We start from the raw sequence: 17,532 nt of genomic DNA, 5'->3' as shown, positions 1-17,532 counted from the left end.
TTGTTAATATTAGTTTCTACTCCACTTTCAGACTTCTGATAAAGACCCCATCCAACTGTCTTTTATCACATGATTTAATTCAAAGTGGTACATGAAAGCGACCTACAGGATTGGGCCCTAAGAGGTGAAAATAAAAATATTTTAGGAATATTTCAGTTTTAATAGGGATGTTAAATCTTTGCAGTGTTTTTTGAACTGATTTGTTTCCAAGGGAACAACAACCTGCAGTACTATAAAACTCTTTAATGTTAGCATATTACAGGTAAGGAGCCCCCATTCCCTGGCAGTGTTTATCTTTCTTTTTGTTGTCAGAAAAGACTCTCATCCATTTTCTTTTTCTCCTCATTCTTCACAGTTTCATGTAATTTAATTTATTTGCAGTATTACAGTACTTCTGACAAAAGTAGTACATATTACACATTTCTAAGCATTATTGACATAGCAATAGAAAATAAAAAATGTTTGAGGGATTTATTTTGGAACAGAAAGTAAGTCACAGGCTGTGTCATGTCGAGATACCATATCCTCAGGTGCCATCCTGGCTGGGACGGCTCTGTCTACACACGGTCTCAATTCTGTTTAGTTTTTTGGTAACAAACCTAAGTCAAATCGGGGGGGAAAGAACAAGAGCAGAGAAAATTCATAGGAATTTTGACTCATTTGGCAAAACAAATCCACATGGATTTGTTCCCACTAAAAATTCCCACTAAGAATTCAAAGCCTAGTTCTCCAAAGCTTTTCTGGGAGGTGTAAAAGTATCTAGGTATTCTGCTCTGCTAACCTGTCAAATACAGCCTCACCTCGGTGCAAGCTCTCCCATAAATTCCTGTTAGCTGTACAGGAGATTGTTTTGTGGTAAATGAACAATCCACGTATTGCACTTGAGGAATGTTTTTTTTCTGAGGAGCGTGGAGAAGTAAGCTCAGCAGGTTGTATGTGTTACATTTGCCTGTACTACAAGTATTATCAGCCGATCACATAAATGGGTATGGTTTGGGGGTTTCTGTGTTAACAACTATTGCGGAGTTTCTTAGGAAACATGGGCATGTTTTTATGAAGTGCTGAACATCCATTCTTGAAAAATCCGATCTTGCCTAAGACATGCTTTTTATCACAGACAAAATCACTGCTTGTAAAATCTAGATCATGGGCCTGAGCTAAAATGAAAATCAACTTTTATTGTGTGCTTTTTCACATTGTATTTCACAATGCTATTTGTTGAGTTAGATCTTTGGTAAAAACAACATGGAGAGTGAGGGTTCATTTATGTTTTAATTCTGGGATTTCAGTAACTATTAATGTTCTTAATGAAGTAAGATGTTAGTTTAAATTATCAGAGTTTTAGCAGAATAAGTTCATTTTGGAAGCAACTTTATTGACTTCAGTAGAATTGATCTTGATAGAGATACTTTTGACTTACAAATGTATTATTGTTTCTGAGCAAGTTAGTAAGAAATGTATGTTAAAGATACTTCTTTTACAGTTAGAGGAAAAAAAAATTAAAAATCCAAGCATGAATTTTAACTTCTCTCATCCTCAGTAGCACTTACCCTGAATTCTGTTAGCCCACACATTAGATACTAATTGGCAATGCTTCTTATTTAGATACGGTTTTATGTTGGAAGGGAGAACATTTCACCGTCGGCTCTTTGCATTAGACTGAAACATTAAGCAATATCGGATAGGGAGAAATATGTACATGTCATGCCCAGTTCTTACCTGTTCCACTGAACTTTTGAGGACCGTTTAGGTATATGTTCATCAAGGTTGTTAAATGTATACTTAAGATCCTAGATGAAAAAGGGCCAACCTACATGGTAATTTTGGCAATCCTGTAGATTGTTTAAAATGAATGAAATAAGAAAACTAAGACCTCATTATCAAATCAGTAATAAGTCTGCTTCCTAATAATAAGAACAGACATTAAAGAGGGATACCATCTTGTTACTGACTTCACAAGTTTTACCATATTTTAGCTGTGCTGTAAAGAAAAAACATATTTTGCCTAGTAAAAAACAAATAGCAGCTAATATAAGTTAAAAATAAAATAGCTTCTTTTAGATCAAAAAGAATGGCTGATTAAACAAGGTATATTAACTGTATTGAGGTTTGGGGTGCATTAAGCAATTATAAGATCATATAGGTTTTGTTGTAGTGGCATTGACATGTTCATAGCTCATAGGTGAGCCAAAAAGAGCAAAAAACCCTCCTTACTCTACTCGGACTGTTATCGAAAAGGATACGCTTCTAGAAGTACTTCATTACTGAAACATAAAAGATAACAAAGCAGAATAGCAAAGCAATTAGTTTATTGATAATATTTAAGCAGTGTTCTTTTTGCTGATTATATTATTTTGAAGTTTCCCACCTGTTGAACTCAATAGAAATTACCTCCCCAAATCACTGAAGTTTAGAAAAGCTGCTTTCCCGTAAATGCATTACCAGGCAGTGGGGAGGGTTGTGTATGTGTGGAAGGCTGGGGAGATTCATGCATGTAATTCTGTAAAACAAAATCAATAAAGCTGATGACAGATTAAGTTGCTAAATTTTGTAAAACTAGACTACTGTTTGGGTCATCAGCACAGCACTATTGGATTTTCTATGGTTTAATGCTGAAAAACAGGATTATTGATTTTAGGATTTTCAGCGTATCCCCTCTGGGAGTTCTTAAGCAGTCTTTATAATGCTTCACACTTAAGTTGACAACTACAGTGACATAACTGTGTCCTCGCCTTAGTAATCATTTTCTAATCATATTGGAAAAGGCTGGAAATGGTTTATAAAATGATTATTCCAGACAAATGGGGGAACAGGAGGGTCGTCGGGACGTCGCTTCTTTGTCTGGTGGTCATTGCTACCTGCCTGCCATCTTCCCTTGGAATTAACTTACAGTCACAGATTAAGACCTTTGACTGTCATAAATCTGCTTCCCAATATGTTTGACTGGCAGGGGAGTTCACAAGCCGTCCCAATATAAATAGGATTTTAGCACATCAGGTGCCGCTCCGAAGTAAAACGGGCTGTTTTGCAGTCGACTTTGTTGGTGTATATTCATTGCTCCTCTCCCGTTCCATGTGTATGCATGCCTGCGTGTGTATGCATGTGTGTGTGTATGTAAAGTAGAAGCTGAGATAGGGTAACAAAATGAACTACTGTATGCAAGAAATATATGAAGTGCACCCAGCTGCTGGTAGCAATTGCTACATGCAGTCCACTGATTATTGCACATATATCGAAGATAATCAGGGTTACAGCAGTTGTGATGCTCAGGTCCTGCACAGTAACAACATATATATGGAACAGGCCTGGGCGGTGAATCAGCCTTATACCTGTAGTTACCCTGGAAACGTGTTTAAAAGCGAGTACTCTGACATGGACATGGCCCTGAATCAGTACAACCAACCTGAATATTTCACCGAAGAAAAACCTACTTTTTCTCAAGTGCAGTCGCCATCGTACTCTCAGAAGAAAGGTAGGGGCAATTTATTTAAATAACAAAAAAAACATAATCTCTGTTTTTGTTTTTGTTTTGCTTTAAACTTACAGTTGCATCAGTTGGCTCAGATACATCTTTGAATGTGAAGGCTGCCTGTTCAAAATTGAAAGCAGCAGTAACATAGGTTGCTAGGTGATTGTAAGGTTTTCTGTGAGCCATGAGGATTTCCAAGCACTTTTTCTGATCTAGAAAAGACATTTGCAAATATATTGCTTGTTTTCTGCTTTCTGGGGCTATTAAGTTATTTGCGATTCACCAGTGAGCTAGATAAGAAAGTTTCTCTTCTGAAATGTCGTCATTATATATTCTGCATCTTAAAGCTGTGTTTCTGCTTACATACAAACAATTTGTGTGAGTCCTCGTTACCAGTAAATGTGAACTCTGTTTACTCAGCAACTCAGGCAGAATATTTTGAACATAGAACTGTAAATATGTATGGGAAAATGGTTACATTTAATAGAGTTACTGTCTTTTAAGTGAAAACCATGTAGTTTCTGAGTATGCAAAGCAAAAAAGACTGAAAATTCAAGAATGTGTCTATGCAAGAAAGACTATTCTGCATCCAAAAAGTTGATCTAATCAATATGTTTGTGAGAGATAATTGGAGTGCAATATCTGCTCCCTCAGGGTTAAGTCATTGCCTGTTTTTAGAATTTATTCTTTCGCTTTCAAGTAAGCAAAGCAGATTCAAAAAGAGCCCAAAATACCAACAAACACTTGGAAATGTTTTCAGTGTTATTTGTTCTGAACTCAGACAAGCAAACTGACGCATAGAGAGTATACGTTCTCTGTGTTTCTTTAAAATCACATTATTAAAGAATAAAAATACACAGTCTGTTGTTCCAAGATAATGTCCTTTTTCTATTAAGACGAGATTTTCTGTATGCAGTTATCCAAAACCCAGATGAATCTGATGTAACCAGGTAGATAGAGAAAACACCATTTACTACTTTTAAAGTGGCTTTGTAGTAAAAAGTAGACTGTTTAATCTTGTTAACTACATGGAAAACTGAAATGTTTCCCTTTCCTATTCATTAGCACTCGGTGCAATAAATCTATATGTTTGGTAAAAAAGGTCTTAATTTTATACTTTGAACAGCATTGTATTTCGTAATAAAGGAAATATTTTTTTAAATCCTGTTCTAGGAAGCTGTAAGAACATGATCAAATTGTAGACTAAATGTAGTTGTGGATAATGCATGTTTTTGTATTGTGCAACATTTTAAATGCTTTTTAAGGCTATTTATCTGCTATTGGGTTTTAACGAATGAATTTATAACTCTTTGTAGACTTTCCCCATGTCTTATTTTTGGTTGAAGAAAAATAGTGCTCAGGATTAACTTAGAGAAAATAGAGACTTGCTATTGCAATGTCAGTGAAGGAATACATTTTTCATAATGTTAAAGGTTATAAATAATAATCGATATACCTAGATCAGAGCTTTAAGTAAGTTATTTCAGTACTCGGACACCTGACATCTACTCTATTTAAAGGTTTTGTACTTGTTTGGTTGAAGAATACAGAGTTATTTTTAAAAACTGCTTGTCTGCCCTTGTTTTCTACTACCTCAGTTTCACTAAGAAATGGCAGTGAGTTTTGGTGGAAGCCAGCTCTCAAGCAGGCTTTTAATTGATCATTCACAGAGAGTGAGCAACGTGCTTTGGGATTCTTTAGAGCCTTATTACTGTGATAAACAATAAAAAGTTGCCTCCCTTCTGTCAAACCTTTGCAAATGCTGAGTTTGTTAAGCAGAAGAGATCTAAACTGTGTGGGACATGTGCATCTTCCTTTTTTTTTTTTTTTAATTTCCATCTTTTAAGCAAGCTATCATAAAACTAACGAATCTTTTAATCCTGTCCTAAGAACAGAAGGCTCTACACAGGGCATGTGTGTCTGTATTGATCCAGAATTGATTTTGGGGGGAACAAGGGAGTTTGTTAGAGAAGCCTTGGTAATAGCCCATTAAAGCAAAATTAAGTCCCTAAGCAGGTGTTCGTGAGGAGTCTTGATTGTTGCAGTTGGTATTTTTGTTAGTCCCCTGAAATTTGTAGTAATCCTAATAATATGCTGTTCAAATCAGATTGTACTTTTACAGTAGCACATGGAGTCTTTTCCTATCAAAACTTTTGCTAGTTATTAAATGGTTAAAGTCTTCTTTTCCCTTTGGGAAGAAAAAAACATCAACATTTTATATGCTGAAAAAATTATCATTTATGAAGGGGAGTTTAATTACTTCTCTATCTTTATGTCACTTCAACAGAATTCAGAAAATAACTTTAAAAAACAAGAACCAAAGACCCCAACAATGTGTCCCTAAAGGAAAAAAAATAAGTATTTAGAAAGTATAGCCAGTTATTCTAAAATATAAGAAAGCACTTAAGCTGCTCATTATTACAGTACATTAAAAACTATTATTTCCTGATTATCTGTCACAAATTCTGATGAAAGACTTGAATTTTAAAGGAAGAAATTGCACTTCAGAAAATCAAGAGGTGGAGGTGAGGTTTTAGCTTTGCATCTGCTTGTTGCTCCATTATCTTTTGTGCTGTAGTGTATGCTGTTAAAAGGTAGCAGCACAATATTCGTGCAAGAGCTTACTGTTTTATTTAAGGAAGCCCTTTTGGACCTGATCCTACCATAGGAGACAGGCAACCAGATACACTTTGTTTTCTACATGAGACTGTGAAATCTGATGAGCAGAACAGGGCTCATCATCGTGAGAACGAGATGCTATTCCCAGTTCTATCCCAGAGAGCTTAAACTGGAATATTTTTCCCCTCTTACGGTGCCGCCGGCCGTGGTGAGCTTGCAGCACTGCACGCTGGACGGGTGATGCTCCGGGGGAGCCCGTGCCACCCTACCCTTGCACAGAAGCTGAGCAGATAGGCAAAAGTGTCCCTGGATCTCCTCACACCACCCGTACAGTGAGAAGGAGTAGCCAGTGACAGGGTAGAGGTAGTGCAGTCAGGAAAGTACAAAAGAAATATATGCAGAGGTCCGGAAGCTTCAGTATCCCCACGTTTGGTGTGTGCGCAGTGTTTTGGCCATTTGGACAATGTGGGAAATAGGTTTGCGAAGTTAAAACCAGGGTGAGAGTTGGCTTTCACTTCCCTTTGCACAGTCATTTCCCGGACAAAGTTAACGAAAGGTGCCCGTGGGTGTCTATGAAGTTAGGCTTTAACTTCAGGCTCTGTGGGGGCGGACCAGATGTAACCAGAGGCTGCCCCAAACCAAGGGTTTGCAGGTGGGGATTCTTGAGTCAGGCTGTAGCAGTGCTGGCTCCTCAGCCCTGCGTCTCACCTTGCTTCCCAGATACAAGGTGAGGTTAATGCCACCTTTTTAAGGGCTCTTGGTATGGTGGGAGAATGGGGCTTTGAAAGGTATTATTGTTGTTATTATTATAATTGTAATTGTCATTATTATTTCCCTTTATATTTTCCCAGGCAATTTACATGCAGCTGAGAATACGTGCTGTATGACTGCTAGAGTATGCGACTGAATTAGTCCAAACTGAGTTCTCAGCGGTGTGAAAACATTAGGGTACTTTCTGAGTAGCTAAGAAAATGCAACATGGAGGTTATGTCAAAATGTCTTCTCATCGGTGCAGGGAGTATGTGTGCATATAACCAATTTACAAAAACACTGAGCTTTTGTCATCTTGGCCTTTGCAGCAGAGCGGCTCCCAGTATGCTAACAATTATTTTGGGCTTAAAAATGATTAATTTTGCTCTTGACCACCCATCTAAGGAGATAGCACTGATCAGAAAAATTGCATCTTATTCAGCAAATCGTTATGCATTTGGAATTCTATGTTTCTTTTTTAATAAAAATGTCAGTGGAAAAAGTGTTTTCACCTCCTTCACTGTAACCTTTCCACAACCAAATGAAGGATGGGAAAGTGAACTAAGTCGTACTTTGCTTCTGCATCAGTAGTAAAACTGATGTTCAGCGAGGCTTAGATTTCTGAATAAGTAAGTTACTTGCAATACTAAGCTATGGTCTCTAAAAACATTTAAATAATTTTGGGGGAAAAAATTGCATGGTCTGACTCTTACAGTAGTGCATTTTGTACCTGTAGTTGGTAATGGATGCAAGTACAGTACTGATCACAGCAGTTTAAGTGGTAACACAGTTTGGGCTAAAATGTTTTCAGCACATCTGTGCAAAATGCACTACTGTTGGTAAGGTTTCTGACTCAGTCCAAAGAATAGCGTTAATACATAGAAAAGTCATTGAGGGAAAAGAGACTATAAAAAATGTTCCAAATTCTATCTTTCCAGAATCTCTTGCCAAATTTTAGCAATCCTGTAAATCAGAGAATGTCAACAAAGATCAAAATTACGGACAAGCAAGCCAGTTAGCTAACAAGAAATGTGTGAATCTGTTTAACAACATTCTCAGCACTTCCAAGCTCAACTGGAGAAATAAGCAATTTTTCTCAGTGGGAGTAATTTAAAGAAAGTGGGAAACAAGGATCAGTGTATCAGCCCAGCCTTTCAGATCAATATTGGTAATAGCCCAAACAAGAATGGAGTATGCTTTTTCTCACTCAGCTCTATGCTTTCTCTGATAAACACTATTTAAGCTTTTTCTACACAAGGGTATCAAGGACGATATCTGGATGGTTCTTGTAATTTTTTATAATTTGCAAAGAGTTACAATGTGACTATGGAATCCGTACAACAGCAGTATGAATTTTCATATCAGTTCTAATACAGTTGGGGATTCTCAAGGTAGTAATTAATTTCATCTTTTTCATTTTCATGCTGCAGTGTCTAGTAAGTGAATACGAGCTTACTGATAAGTCCTAAACTCCTCATTTTAGTGAGTGGTCTCTAGTCACGCAAACCATACCAGGTGGGGGAAAGAAAGATTTCAGGGAATATATTTAATACATGATTCTGCCAGTGTACAGTGAAAATCAAAATACTGAATAATGGTCTTAAAACACAAGTGTCCTTGTGCAATAGCAAAAACTGGCTTTTTCTGCATGGAAGGTATAAGCTTATGGTGGATCAGGAACAAGCTAATAAGGAACATCTGGTATACAGACATAATTTGTTTGCGTCGATGTTGCTCATATCCCTGGTTGGTAGTCAAATACAGTTTGGGTCCTAGAATTTTTTTAAGGTGTGGTTTAATCCCGAAGCCAATATTGCATTATCTGTACAGACAGATACCTGGAAATATAAAGTCTGTGCAATGACACTTTAACAAAACTGAAATCAGTTCTTTACTTTTGTCAAAACATGCTTTTTTTTAATGTGTGCCAGGTACAGAGGAAAAAAAACAGTATCGTTTTTCAGGGGTTGTTTTCATTTAAATAGCTTTTCTTTGCCTTGTTGCGGGGGGGGGGGGGGGGGGGCCAAGAATAGCCACCGAGTGTCTCATTTATGTGTCTCTAATCTGTTACACTGTGCAGGGTCACATATACTGCTTTAAGGTATCATTCCTGCAAATTGTAATTTGAGAGTGTAGGCATACAGTATTAATGAAACAGAGTACCTCAGATGACTGCATAGGTTAGCAGATCTCGTTCTGTCCTTACGGCTGCTGGGGCAAACTCATTGCGCATTTTCCTATCGAAGGGAATTGTTTCTTGTCGTACCTCTACAAAGCTACAGTTACAATTTAAAAGATATTGTAAATCACCATCAAGATTGGTTATAGTGGATTATACAACATATTCTTCTAGATGGGGGCAACTGGTCCTGCTGAGTACTTAGCCTTGCGAAGTCAGTAAGATTAGGCAGACTGGCAGGTGGGAGTCTGGGGAGCAAAGGAGTTACTTTAGGCTGCAGGGGAAACACCAGACATGGCAGGTCAAGGTCATTCATTGGTGTTCTCCACTCAAAGCGAAGATTCAAGGTGACCATTGGGATGAACAATGTCAAGTCATACTTGACAGATAGTTAACTTTGAGGATCATACAGGATGCACCAAATGATAGTCCATGAGGATGCTAGAATACAGCAGGCAGAGGCTTGAAAGACCAAGGAACAATGTTGGTTATTATTGTACAGTTCAGTGAGATTAGTGTTGCTTTTGAACAGTTCTTCTTAGCTATTTACTTAGTAGGTTTTGACCAAGAAATAAAGGGTGAAATATGAACACCAGAAATAGGAGCCTACCCAATGTTCCCATGAGATTTGTCATGAGACATTCTTCTTTCATAAGAGAGCACCTGAGTTACTCTGTCCAGACAGCATCTGCTTCTTCCACATAGGTGTTTTTATTTTTGGTTCAGAGTTACTAAACACATAAGATGCCAAAGTACTTGCGGATGTGAGAGACAAGTCCCTCTTAGTCTGCCCCTCCTTTTTTTTCCCAAGTACTGCAAGGAGTGAGAGAAGTCTGTTGCTCTGCTTCTTCCTCAAACCATTGAACAGACAACTCTGCTGCCATCCACGGCTTCCCCAAGAATCTCCATTGCACTGTTCACAGCTTCCATGCTGGTACCAAGTTTAGAAAAACACTGTTGAATTTCCTCCTGCTGATATTGTTTCTAACTCTTGAGTAGCATCAAAAATGCACTGAGGCTGCTTATCTGCACATCTTACAAATGAAATTGCATTGAATTTATACAGAGGTCAGACTGGATATTTGCAACTACTAGGAATTATTGACAGTGGATGTTATGATTTGTAAGAACTGAATGTAAGCCCCCTTATTCCTCTTGGCATGATGTCTGTTAGTCTGAATTACATCTTTTTAAAATACTGCTGAAGGTCCAATTTTCCTACTTTCTAGCAGTTTCTGACCCCATTAGCTGTTGGAAGGAAGGTTAAAAATATACAAAAGTGTGGCTATCACTCTCAGATTTGTAATAGAAAGAAAAAAGATGTTTAATGCACAATTCTATTGCCAATGCTTTCTTGGGATAATCTTTTTCTATTCATGTTCCCTGTTGAATCAGTAGAAGAGTTCAAAGTGCGTGCTTACTTTGTGACATGGGCGCAATCCTGCAAAAGTGGTGAACATAATATTTAACATTTAAGTAGCTCAAATACCTGGCACTTAACACTTCCGATGCAGCAAAATTGGGAATGTGGTTGTATGTAAGGATGACATTTTTAATTTCTGACTAGGACTGCCTGTAGGAGATTTGTTTTTTCTGGCAGATTGGGTTGGATAAAGTCGTGAAACTCCAAGGAGATGGACACCAGTGGTCACATAGCTACTATATATTTAAGGAATCGGCATAGACAAGTCATCTCCTGCTCCTCCAGTAGAACAAAGCTGCCATTACATGAGCAGTGCTAACCGGATTATATACTTAATGAAATATCAAGGCGTTTAATTCAGAAGTAATTCCTGCAGAAGCAAACCAGGAATACTGAATTTTAGAGGACATAGCCTATGCTATACTAAGTCTGCGTTTCATGAATAGCAGTAACCAGCAATAACAAGAAGCCATTAATCTTTATATCAGTTCCATGTTGTGTATGTGTTGCATGTGCAGAGGCAGGTGTGAGCAAAAGGGGGACAGGATGGAGATAATAGCCTCTGCTAATCCCCCACTGGCATAACGTCCATTAGGAGTCAGTGATGTAAATTAGAGTCGAAACCCTGCTGTCTCTCTTCCCTCAAGGTCACAGAACCAGCTCCACATGTCCACCAGTCTTTATCCAAGCACAACTTGTTCATCATGGAGAAATGTAACCTGAATGTAAATCTGATCTTTTGCCGTATTGTAGACTGGTATGATACATCAGTAAGATCTCAGCTCATTCCCCCACTCCCCTTTCAGATGCCAGTAGGAGTACTGGCACTGGGCACGGCTTCAGTGTGCTCCAGCTTCCCAGCATTACTTAAGAAGGATATATGTTCCTCTATAATTTGAGGTTCTCATACTTATGCTCGAAGTAGACATATAAAGTAGACCATAAAAATACTTTCTGCCTTTTTACTTCTTTACTTTCTCCTAATCCACTCACCAGCCCCCAGAAAGTTCAAGTACTTAAAGCTCAGTTAATTTCAAATATTTTCTCTCTGATTTGGGCTTTTCTTTCTGGAGAACCTCTGGCAAGTGTAGCCTTAGGAAGGCACTTTCATTTAAGCTGTCTGTTACTGAGCTGACCCTCTGGCATGTTAGTCACAGGAAGATGACAGCCCCCCCCCCCCCCCCTTGCAGTATCCTCCAGCAGCCTTCTGCTGCCCTGAGTCTTGTTGCTGGTTGCCTTCCATGTGACTGGTGTGCTGAGTCCCTGAGCTGTACCAAGCCATACTGGTGTGAGGGCTGCATGAAGTCAGCAAGCTTAAAGTCTAGTCTAACGTGTGGTTAGACTAGATGGGTTCAGCAAGCCAGTGGCAAGGGATAGTGTTACAGGCAGCCACATCCAAAGAACTCCTCTTCATTGCACTCATAAATTGCACTCAGCCAGTTGGCAGGTGATGCAAAACTGGGAGGAGTGGCTGGTGCACCAGATGGATGTGCTGCCATTCAGAGTGACCTAGGCAGGCTGGAGAAATGGGATGAGAGAAATCTCTTGAAGTTCATCAAAGGGACATGCCGAATCCTACATTGAGGGAGGAATAATAAATGCAGCAGTACAGACTGGGTGCTGACTGGCTGGAAGGCGCTTTGCATTGAAGTACTTGGGGGTTCCTGGTGGGCAGCAAGTTCAACGTGGGCCAGCAGCGTGTCCTTGAGGCAAGGAAGGTCAATGGCATCCTGGTCTGTGTTAGGAAGATCATCACCAGCAGGATGAGGGAGGTGATGCTTCCCCTCTGCTCAGCTCTGGTGAAACACATCTGCAGTGTTGGGTCCAGTTCTGGGGTCCCCAATACAAGAAAGACATGGACATACAGGAGCGAGTCCAGCAAAGGGCCACAGGGATGATGAAGGGACTGGAGCGTCTGTTCTATGAGGAGAGACTGAGAGAGCTGGGACTGTTCAGCCTAGAGCAGAGAAGGCTCAAGGGGGGTCTTATCAATGTGTATGAATACCTGATCCCCCGTCAGGTAGAAGACAGAGCCAGACCCTTCTCAGCGGTGCCCAGTGACAGGACAAGAGCCACTGGGCACAAACAGAAATAGAGGAAATAAAATAATCTAATCTTTTCAGTGTAGGGGCGACCAAGCACTGGCACAGGTTGCCCAGAAAGGTTGTGGAGTCTCCATCCTTGGAGATACTCAAAAACCGTCTGGACAGGGTCCTGGGCAACCAGCTGCAGGTGGCCCTGCTTGAGCAGGGTGTTGGACCAGGTGACTTCCAGAGGTGCCTTCCAGCCTCAGCCATTCTGGGATTCTGTGAAATATTTACTACACTCTAATAATCTTATGCGGTTACACGAATAGCTGCACTTTCCTCTCTCCCCTCAAACTGAATCTGAGATCTCTGTGTTACATCTTTACAGAGAGATTTTTCAGAAGGAAAAGTTACGTACCGTAACTCCATTAATTATGAGACATGGGAACACTTATTTTGAAAGTTTTGTATTTTACCCTGTTTCAAAGTTCTCTTTAGTTTAGAATTACTTTTTGGTTGCCATCAGAATTGTTTTGGGTTTTTGCTCAAATTGAAAATATGTTTATGTTATCAAAACAAATGTCATTGTGGGAAAAGAACCAAGCATTGCCAATGTTTTTCATAGCAGTAATATTTGATTTCACTTGTTGGGTGTCTGGTAAACCACTTCAGAAGAGAAAATGTCATTCTAACACATGCACATACACACACACATATTTGAATGCCCACGTACTTTGCCCTAAATTCAGGCTATATTAAATGTTCCTGCAGAACACGCCCAGCTCAGGTATGATCAATACAGCTTGGGCTATCTGTTGCTGGTGCTTCTCTAACCACGCCTGCAGAGCTGTTTTGAAACAAATGATCTCTCAGTGAATATTTCTTACGACCAGGTTCCCGAGTCACCTTGCAGCCTGGGATCTCATCTTCAGTATACAAGTATATCGGGGGAGGGTTGAAACAGAATAGAGGAATATACTGTATGTCTCACTGTTATTTTTTTATTCACATCAAAGCCTTTGAGGTAAAAATAAATATATTTATTTTTCTGAGGTAGCATTTCACTCAGGAGAGAGCAATCATGTTCCACCTTCTCCCTCTTGACCAGTAGATGCTGAAACAGCGTGAAAAGTAGAAGATACTATAAGACTATGTTTAAGTATTGTCTCTAACATTGCTAGTATGAGCTTTTTATTCAGGAAATTCAGTGAGTTCAGATAGAAAAACTGGATTTTAATATAATATTTTTATATCAAATGTATAATACCATTTTATATTGAGTTTACATGTCACGTCCTCTTTTTCTTTACAGGGTATATACCCAGTTACTTAGACAAGGATGAGCTATGTGTAGTGTGTGGGGACAAAGCCACCGGATACCATTATCGCTGCATCACTTGCGAAGGTTGCAAGGTAAATGGCACAGTGGGAAAGTGGGAATCAGAAATAGCTCTCCAGCTCCTCCATTATACAGACTTCCTGAACTGTGCTGTCAAATAAAACAAAGACAGATTAGAAGCGAATAGGAACATCCAGTACTGATGATAAGCTGTATCTGGCTATGCCGCTGCTCTTCATATGCATAAGGAATATAGTTGATTTTTGCAGTGTTGGCTTCTGAAAAGAAAACAAGAAATTTAGTTTTTTGTTGTTGCTGTTTAACTGTTAGCTTTTACATTTCCATTTTTTAATGTTTCTTTGGCCATGTTCTCACCAGTGTACATCAGCATACTCCCAGCAACTCCAGTGAAGCTGTTTATGCAATAGCTGAGATTCTGCCTATGGCCATGAAGAGTCTGTAGTGATTAACAGTGTTCCAGGGCCTCTCATCGTCACTGCGGAGAAGCAAAAATCAAAATCCCTTCCACATGCTCATACAACAGTAACATCCATCACTTTGGAAAGCATTGACACCCAGTTAAAACAGTTTCAAAAACATTTTGACTTCTTTAACTTAAGCATATTGAAATGTGCTTTCAGCCCTAAATTGCATCTCCAAAGCTACACGCAAAATTAAAAAAGAGATTGCTTTGGGCAAGTAAATAAAAAAAAAAAATTTAATAACACAATCAGGCACATCTTAAATGATTTCAGTGCCATAAATTTGCCTGAATAGCTTGAGATCCTGTAAGAAAGCTATTCTTTCCTGCAGAAAATAAAAAATTATTATGTTTTTCTCAACAAATGGAACCACACATGTCATGGACTACTGTCATGGGACTAAGCCACAAAAGTCATATTCTGTTCATCCCCAAAGTCTGGAATATTTGGATCTGAGATTTTGGGTTTGGATTGGCTTTAGAGTGCCACATCACAGTAACTCTTGTGTTGAAGTAGTGCTTTCAGTTGTACAGCATTGCCCTAAGTTACATTTATGAAATGCACAAAGACCTAAATATCCTATGTATAGCAGGTTTGTGGTAATATTCATAATGGTTTTATACACATACATACATAATACGTATGAAAAAATATTTATATCTGAAAAAAAATGGAACCGAACAATTGATTCTTACACATTTGCATCCCATATACCAGATGATAACAATAAATAAAATGTACAAATATGACTTAATTCAGATACAATGAGAAGTAAGCGACATTGTGGCATTATGAAATATCTTTTGCTCCCAACTGAGCAGCTATATCTCTCGCCAGCTTTCCTACTGAGGTTTTTGTTACTCCAACTGAAGTATTTCTTTTTATGCCTACCAGTTATTTTAAAGATACAGCATAGAAAATCTACTTTTATCTTCAGATACAGTTCTTCTGTCTGATGTACAATTTAAAATAATGCTTATATGCACAAGGAACTGAGCTAACAATTTGCAAAAAGTAATTAATTTCTTTCTCCTACTTATAGTTGGCTTACAAACAGAACATGTTGTTTTGTTTTGATTTGTTGTTCTTCTTGCAAATGTATTCATTGTACAAGATGGGGGGTTTTGTGTGGACAATTTCAACCCATGCTTTGGAGGATCTGCATACACCCTTGAAGTTGTATGATTTATCAGCAAAGTTATATGTAATCAATTCTCAATGAATTTGACATTTACTAGTTGCTTCCACTCAAAGTCACTTTAATTTTGTAGCGACATTAATCAGGACTGACAGCCAGAAATTTGCTTTGGCAAGTGCTTTCATGAACAAAGCATCCTCACACATGATTTCTGAAGAGTAAATTATAAGGAATTTAAACACAAATAAACCAACAGTGAGTTCTGAGGTCACTGAAATGTTTCTCTGGACTGCACCCATTGCATCTACTGCTATATAGGTGCATAGTAAAGGAATTTAGGAAAAGAGTAGTTGCCTTACAATAAAATCTGCTTTCTTTTATGATGAAAATAACACTTCTGTGATGAAGTGTTTGGACAAATATAGAGAGCAACTTCCTTATCACATGGTATCTAGAGATGATCAAAGAGTGTTTTTGCAAAAAGTTTCTGAGAAATGCAAAGAAATGGGAAGGTGAAATGTGCTGATCCCAACACAGGTGCTGAAGAGCCTTGCCATTGTAAAGCTAGAGCTACATGAAGTCCCATGCAAGGTTTGGAAAACAGGAGTTCAGTACTGCTTCCTGAGATTCATCAGAGATTTTTCCATCTCTTGCTGTAACTAGAGATTACCCCATGTCCCTGGTTGCCCAGAGCTATCTTTGATCTTCAGGGAGGAGCAGGGCAGGTCCTGTCTCTAGGAATTCATCACAGGGTTGAGAGTGGATCCAAATCCAGTTGTTGCGTAGATGAGAGTTTGAGACCAGATCCAAACCCCACATAAGGACATCTTGCCTGTGATTCCCTGGATTTTGGCTCAACCCAACAGGTCCCAGTCTTGCAAAGGCTCACACACATGCTTTATGTAACTCAGTTTAATTGAGATTTCAGGTCTTATCGTTATTAAGGAAGAAAGAGTTGTACTCTTAGCTTGAGCTGGATCTTGTAAGAGAAAACTCTAATGAGGACAAGGCTCTTTATTGTCTTCACTGGAGTTAGGAGCTCAAGCTGTTATCTGTACGTCTTAATTCAACATTCTGTGTTAAAAGAAATTACACACTGCTATAAGATTTTACCAGGTGTTATTTAACATGATTAAAACCAAACCTTTTGCCTAGTGAAGTGAAGAGACTATTCATTAGATAAAACCCCAGCTGAAGAGACTATTCATTAGGTAAAATCTCACTTGAATTTTGCCATTGTTTTCACTGAAACCAAAGCCATTCTCAGTGGCCTCAGTCAAACAGGACCAGGGTCCCAGTGTGTTCCCTATGTCAAGGTGGTCCCAAGCTGCATTGCTGAATATAGATGGTCTCAAACACTGGTGAAACTTGAAATTAAAGTGAAGTCTAAATTTCTTGCTTTACAGCCTATCTTGTCCATATCTTGTGGTCTTGGGAAGTTTATCCAACTCTTGCAGAAGTCAACTAAAAGAGTCATGTTGAAATTAGTACCAGGATTAGGTCCGTAATGTTCAGAGATAAGTTGTATCTGATTTCTTTACCTAAGGCCAGGGTCTGTGGGGTGTATAAATCAGTGAATTCAGTGGAGCTACATTAGTTCGCATGAGCTTAGGATCTGACCTCATATCCATGTTGCAATTGGCAATATAGATCTATATTATGATAGACAGATAGATAGGTAGGTAGGTAGGTAGATAGAATGGATTTATGTATAGAGGGATCTTTATTGGTGATGTTTGTTCTGTGGTAAATACAAATTAAATCCTCTTCTCAGAAAGACAGATAATTTTAAAATTAGGATCCGTTATTTAGAACCAAACTCAAAGATTGTGTAAACTGTGTTTGCAAAATTCTTAGTCTTGCCCAGATTTGGTTGGTTGGTTGGTTATTTGGCTTTGATGGAAAGAAAGGAGTAGAACTGTTCTTAATCCTTTAGCAGCACATGCATACCACCATTCTTACTATTTGCAGAAGCTGCTCTTTAATTAAAAGTATGTATATGCCTCTTTATATCCCTCGAAATGATTATGTAATTTAGAAGGGGCTCAAAATAAACTCTCTAGTTCAAATACAAAAAAATTTAACACAGAGAAACATAAGACTTCA

General features: G+C 38.6%; 1 protein-coding gene across 8 annotated transcripts in view; it reads left to right on the top strand.

Annotated features, from left to right (window-relative positions):
• The window catches only part of THRB (thyroid hormone receptor beta), a 170,519-nt gene that overhangs the window by 135,181 nt on the left and 17,806 nt on the right, over positions 1-17,532 (top strand). For all 8 annotated transcript variants that reach the window (XM_075493156.1, XM_075493160.1, XM_075493159.1 and 5 more), the window contains one exon: positions 13,780-13,880. In XM_075493156.1, coding sequence (XP_075349271.1) covers positions 13,780-13,880 — 101 coding nt within the window. The remainder of the gene's footprint in view (positions 1-13,779; positions 13,881-17,532) is intronic.

This window comes from Mycteria americana, chromosome 2 (genome assembly GCF_035582795.1).
Source record: "Mycteria americana isolate JAX WOST 10 ecotype Jacksonville Zoo and Gardens chromosome 2, USCA_MyAme_1.0, whole genome shotgun sequence".
Taxonomy (NCBI): domain Eukaryota; kingdom Metazoa; phylum Chordata; class Aves; order Ciconiiformes; family Ciconiidae; genus Mycteria; species Mycteria americana.
The sequence above is the reverse complement of the archived record's forward strand: the minus strand, read 5'-3'. Positions and strand labels throughout refer to the sequence as shown.